Source organism: Bufo bufo, chromosome 4 (assembly GCF_905171765.1).
Source record: "Bufo bufo chromosome 4, aBufBuf1.1, whole genome shotgun sequence".
Taxonomy (NCBI): domain Eukaryota; kingdom Metazoa; phylum Chordata; class Amphibia; order Anura; family Bufonidae; genus Bufo; species Bufo bufo.
In genome coordinates, this window is record NC_053392.1 from 592566133 (window position 1) to 592572132 (window position 6000).

The 6000-nt window shown below is 44.7% G+C and overlaps 1 protein-coding gene across 1 annotated transcript in view; it reads left to right on the plus strand.

Annotated features, from left to right (window-relative positions):
• LOC120999524 (mitochondrial amidoxime-reducing component 1-like) overlaps positions 1-5491 on the plus strand; it is a 29840-nt gene extending 24349 nt beyond the window's left edge. The window contains exons 4-8 of the mRNA XM_040430462.1: positions 45-210; positions 1224-1364; positions 3386-3450; positions 3550-3621; positions 4142-5491. Coding sequence (XP_040286396.1) covers positions 45-210; positions 1224-1364; positions 3386-3450; positions 3550-3621; positions 4142-4268 — 571 coding nt within the window. The 3' untranslated portion in view covers positions 4269-5491. The remainder of the gene's footprint in view (positions 1-44; positions 211-1223; positions 1365-3385; positions 3451-3549; positions 3622-4141) is intronic.
• Positions 5492-6000: the final 509 nt, after the last annotated feature.

The window sequence follows — 6000 nt, forward strand, 5'->3', positions numbered from 1 at the left end:
TTTCTATGCTTCCGTTAAATCACATGACTCTATTGTCTTTTTAGGGTTCACGGCAATGAGGTCCAGGGCAGGGACTGCGGAGATGAAGCCTCGGACTGGGTGACCAGCTTCTTAAAGAGCTCTCAGACTTATCGGATGGTATACTTCGAAGACCAAATGAAGCCCAGGAATCCGATCAATGAGTACCCACTGTATAACGAAAACGACCAGGTTAGTTGGTGGCAGGGTGGAAGTTAAAGGGGAACTCCAGATAACAACTGAACAGGTGACGCTGGCCTGTGCGGGGCTAGTGAGTAGTGCACTCATCTCTTATCAGGTAATATTCTGCAACTTTGCCTTTCCTATACTAACCTTGAATTACACCCTCAGAGCTGCATTCACAATTCTACCACTTTCCTAATGACTATTAGCCAAGGGCTTGCATATCATAGAGGGAGTCCATGGGGCTGCTCTGAGGTCCTTAGAGAGAGAAAGGGAGCATTTAAGGTCGGTCTCTTCCCCATTCTCATGGGTGGGGGAAAATTGGAAAAATAAATGGTGGGCTAGTTGGGTGTCATGGAGAGCGCCACAAGCTACTTTGCCTCAGACATAGTAGTAGATACAGGGCTTGGGGAGTGCACTGAACCTTTGGGGCATATGAAAGAAAGCGTAGGTGCAATTTGGGGTACCAGGACTTCCCGCCAAGGGTGGCTATGAGAGTGGGGGTGTCAAGTAAAGCCTAAAAGGGGCCTCATTTTTAACACTGTTATCAGACCCTCTCTAACGAAGCCTCCTTGCCGGGGACTATATGTATAGAAACAGGGGCAGACTGGGAACTTAAAGTAGCCCATGTTGTAGGCGGGTCCAGATTGACAGTGGGAGAACAAATAGGCAGGGCCAACACAAGTAGGCGGAGCCAACAATACCACAGTGAACACAAAATACCGCCCCTGCAGAACCCAGTCCACTCCTGTATAAAAAATGTAATGCAATGTGGGAGATGCAGGATTTACACTATGGTTTAGTAGTTTGATATAAAAACTGCACCCCCCACCCCCACCCTAAAAATAAAAAATGCATCACTTCATGACTTTCAGCATATTTCCAGTACATTAAAATTAGCAGATAGATGAATCCTAAATGCAGCTTTGGAGGTAACTAGAGAAGAAGACCTTTTGTGACTCTAAATCAGTCAATCGTTGTACATTTCTGATTGGCTCTGCTATCCCCATCCTGTCCTGCAGGTGGCGTATCCTGATCTTGCCCCCTTCCTGCTGCTCTCTGAAGCCTCACTGGCAAATCTCAACACTAAGCTGGAAAAGAAAGTAACCATTAGAAACTTCCGTCCTAATATAGTCATTTCTGGATGCGACGCGTTTGCTGAGGTAAGGCTCTTTTCTTCCGTTACTTGATAGTAAACTACTTATAACAGAGACAGATCAGGCGACTGACAGGTGTAAGAGGAGTCACACAATGCTACTATCATAAAGTCATAGCATTTACCTGCAGTGGCCACTAGAGGGCGCTCACTGCCTATAGATTGGGAAGGCTCCCGTTGAGCCCTCACCTATCAATGCGATAGCTGCAAATCAAGGTTATCTCTATATGTAAATGGAGCCTCAGCGCATGGACCTCCTGGAAAACCTGGCAAAGATCATAGAAAAGCAGGAACCGGATCGGCACATGCGTGACCACTGCTGTAGATCCACAATGGTGACCGTAATCTGTGAAAATAGGGAATTTACTCTGCAAGGGGCATGGAGCAGAGGGCATTCAATATCTACAGAATGGTCTGTTATAAAAAAAAAAAAAAAAAAAAAAAGATGAAGTAAAAATGAAGGTAATTTCTTATTACTAGATTGCATATTGAGATTGGAATACCCCTTTAATTGAGTGAAGGCAGGTAGATATGAACTGATGGTGGACATCAGCTTTAATGACGCACAGTACATTTGGTGGAGCTCTCAGTAGGGGTGGGACCAATTCTGAGATTCACTATGGGGCCCTATGATTTCTGTTTCTTTTACTTAAAGGGGTACTCCGATATACAAAAACTTGATTCCTATTAAAAGTATATGGTACAAAATAAAAATTCTCAATATACAGTGGTGAAATCTTTTTACCAACATAATCCCTCACCACCTACCAGCCCACAATGTGATGCTTAGAGCTCTTACCAGTGGGGTGGGACCAGCCCACCACCTAACAACCATTTCAGCCAGTTAACTACTTCTTTCCTATATATGGCCTTTTTAAGATTCAGGTGCACAATAGAGCCACATTAACCATTTTTGACCACTGAAAGTGCATAGTCAGCATATATTAACCCTAAGTAGCAATAAACTTCTCAACAGTTTTACCAGTTTTAGCAGTGAACCCACTGGGTCACAGCACAGGCACCCATATTATCCACCACACCAGAATTTCCTGAAGACCATTCTCTCCGGAACAAGCAAAGGAATTAGGGGAGGTGTGGTGGACATGCAAGAAAAACCACTCTGGTGGGATGAAGCGTTGACCATGACCATGCTATGTGCCACGAATTGGCCAATTTTGAGTGGTCCTTGATATGTACAGAGATCTTAAATATCCTGATTTGGTCTAAATTCTGGAAAATCAATAGTAGCACACATACATGTAGCTCCAGGGCTGGGAACATTCCCGCCCATGATAATCTCATGATAAAAAGTGTATGTTGCCTCATGATCCCCTGTAAAAGGCGAGAAACTACAGTTTCGGTCAAATGGCGCCATCTAGTGGTAGAAGTGTGGAACATCGCCTGTGATAAAAGGATTTATAGTTGCATGAATATGCCGACACTTCTGAACCGTATTCTTTAAGACCATAGAAATCTGTTGCATCTGCGTCTAGTTCGTCAGAAGGTGTCCACCACTGCCGTACCTGATCCTGCCCTGAAACGCGTCGATTTTGAAATTTTTATTACACGGCCTCCTCCCATATTCATCTTCCCATGTCATGTGTGGATTACGGTGGACCATTTGGCAGTATTAGTACATTTTGGCCATTGTACCACGCTTGGATTTACTCAAGACCATTGCTGGTACTTTACCAAGGCCAATGGCTATCAGAGACCCTTTGTTGTGGTATCTGTGGAGGCCTCCGCACCTGGATCTCAATAGGGTAACTCATCGCTGGCAGGCAAAAGCACGCATTAGGTGATGGCTAACCTCTGGCACTCCAGCTGTAGTAAAACTACGACTCCCAAGATGTACACTTCCTTGGCTGTTCTCAGAACTCCATAGAACTGAATGGAGCATGCTGGGAGTCGTAGTTTCACCACAGCCGGAGTGCCGGAGGTTAGCCATCACTGCGTTAGGGAATTGTTAGCTTTGGAATTGCTCTCGCTCATTTGCAATTTTCTTTGCTCTTTCTTTCTGATGTGCAGGACACCTGGAAGGACATACAGATTGGCAGAGAGGTGATTCTGAGACGCGTCATGCCTTGTCCCAGGTCAGCACCCCCCCCCCCCCCCCCCCCAAATTCTCTTACAAGGAGAGCCAATGCTAAGATCATAGGGTTTACTGACTCCTGGTGTGCTTTGTTTGACAGATGTATCCTAACCACTGTGGATCCTGATACTGGAATTATTGATATGAAGGAGCCGCTGAATACGCTACGGAGGTTGGTGACTGGTCCTAATGGAGGACACCATGACAGTACTGGTCAATTACAATTTCACCGTCTTCTTGTCATGAACCATTGTTTCTTATATAAAACCCTGTTTTGTGTATTCAGCTCCTATGCAGACCCATGTGTCTCCATGGTTACAGTCTACAAATAAACCTTGTGTAGTCTGATCCTCCTCCTACTTGCTACCCTACCTAATGTACATTAGCAACAAGTACTTAACTGATGAAAAGGAGCACGACTGCAGGATCCGACTACACAGGGTTTGTTTGTCGTCTGTTACCATGGAGACAGATAGATTTACATAGGAGCAGTAGCCACAATACAGGAGGAGATCTTTAAAGGGGTTGTGTCATTTCAGACTTTGATGGCATACCTTTAATGGGGAGATTTGTGTTAAAAATTTGCAGCAGAGAATTGTTATCCTTACCCATCGTGGCTAAGCTATATATTGACTACAAAAATGCCTTCATGTTCCATGCCACTGTCACAGACATTATTTTTTTTCTTCCAGTTATCGCCTCTGTGACATGAAGGACAAAGAAGTCTTCAAGTCGTCTCCACTTTTCGGTCAATTTTTAAAGCCGCTGAAGAGGGGTATAATAAGAGTTGGGGATCCGGTGTACCAGATAACATACTGAGCGCTGAAGAACATGCCCATCCAGAGACTATAATCGTGAGATTCATGAAATTCTGTATATTCTCATTCAGCCAATCATCAGAAGCTATCATTACTCTCTCTGAACTGGAAAACTCAGTGGGGCAGATCTGATAATAAAAATGCGCCAGAATTTTGACAAAAAATAATTCTAGAATAGAGTAAGCTAAGTAACACTAGACAGTGTAAGGATGTGTAAAGTGGTAGGAGTGGTACCGATGGGGATGCCATGTTTTACTATGTTGGTATATGTGGAGGCCGCTGTGCTTGGGGAGCAGCAGCTCACTGGGGGTAGAGACGATGAGTAGTCTGGGAGGTGCACCTTGTCAATATGGCACTGGGGAATGTCCGTCCCAGTCGCCATTGTTGGTAGGGGAAGATGACCTTGTTGGCTTCAGTGTGGGGTCTTGAGCGTTGCCCACATAAGCTTAAGTCAGCATATAAGGGACTGGGCATCACCCACCACTCAGATGAAGTGAAGCGTTTGTTGAGTGTGTGTGGTCAGAGGGATAAGGTACCTTAAAGGGGTTGTGCAAGAATGAGGGGGTTTTGGCAACCCCTCCCCCCCACACTTGGCCAGACTGTTCCCAGAGATGGATACTCACTCCGTCTCCTTTCGACCTGCTCCACTGCTCTCCCTCGCTGAAAACATTTGGTTTGAATGCCGCAGCAGTGACCGCCTCCCCTTATGTCATGAGAAATGGTCACACGATGCAAGGGAATATGGTCACCGGCACCGCCGCAGCCAACGGTTGGCTGCAGGTGGCATCCAACCGGATGTTTTCAGCGAGGGAGACGAGTGGAGCAGGCCGGAAGGAAACGGAGTGAGGATCCATCTCTCGGAAGCAGGTAAGTAAGCCTCCCTTTACAGGCCTGGCTAAGTGTGGGGGGAAGGGGTTGCCAAAACCCCCTCATTCTTGCACAACCCCTTTTAAGCTAATGGGAGCTCTGCCCAGTGAGGAAGGGGGAAACGACAGCGAGTAATATTTCTCCATTCCACCCCACAAACTTTATCTTTTTCTTCATAGTTCCTCAATCACATTAAATGTTGCTGTTAAAAAATAGAACTTAGGCCTCATACACAAAACCGTATTTTTAATCAGTGTCCGATCTGCATTTTTTTTGTGGATTGCACATGGACCCATTTATTTCTATGGGTCAGCAAAAAAAAAAAAAAAAACGGACCGCATCTGTGTGTCTGTTCTTAGTCACAAAATGCGGACCACGGACCCTTTAAAGTCAATGGGTTTGCAAAAAAATGGACGTCACGCAGATGACATCTGTGTTTTGCGGATCTGGGTTTTGTGGACCACAAAGCGGAAACGGTTGTGTTTATGAGGCCTTATCCTGCAAAAAATTTGCTCTTTTACTATGTTTACATCAGCGGAAAAAAGTTATGGCTCTTGGAAGGAGTTATGGCTCTTGGAAGGTGAGATTGAAAAAAGGAAAAATGTCCTAGCCAGGGGTTGAATATTTGTAAAGTAGTTGTCTTCCAAAAAGTCTGATGAGTTTCTGGGGTGGGAAGAGGGGGTAGGGGGTTATGGTTTAAAATGACTTGTTCACATGGATCCAATGAAGACTGGCTTAGATACATTCCATATTTTACCATGTTTTTTCATGAAAATATATGAAGCAATATATTTTTGTACGTTACAACCAATGTGAAAAATATTCCCTACTGTCTAATTTCATTCTTCTCTTTTCTATTGAAAAAC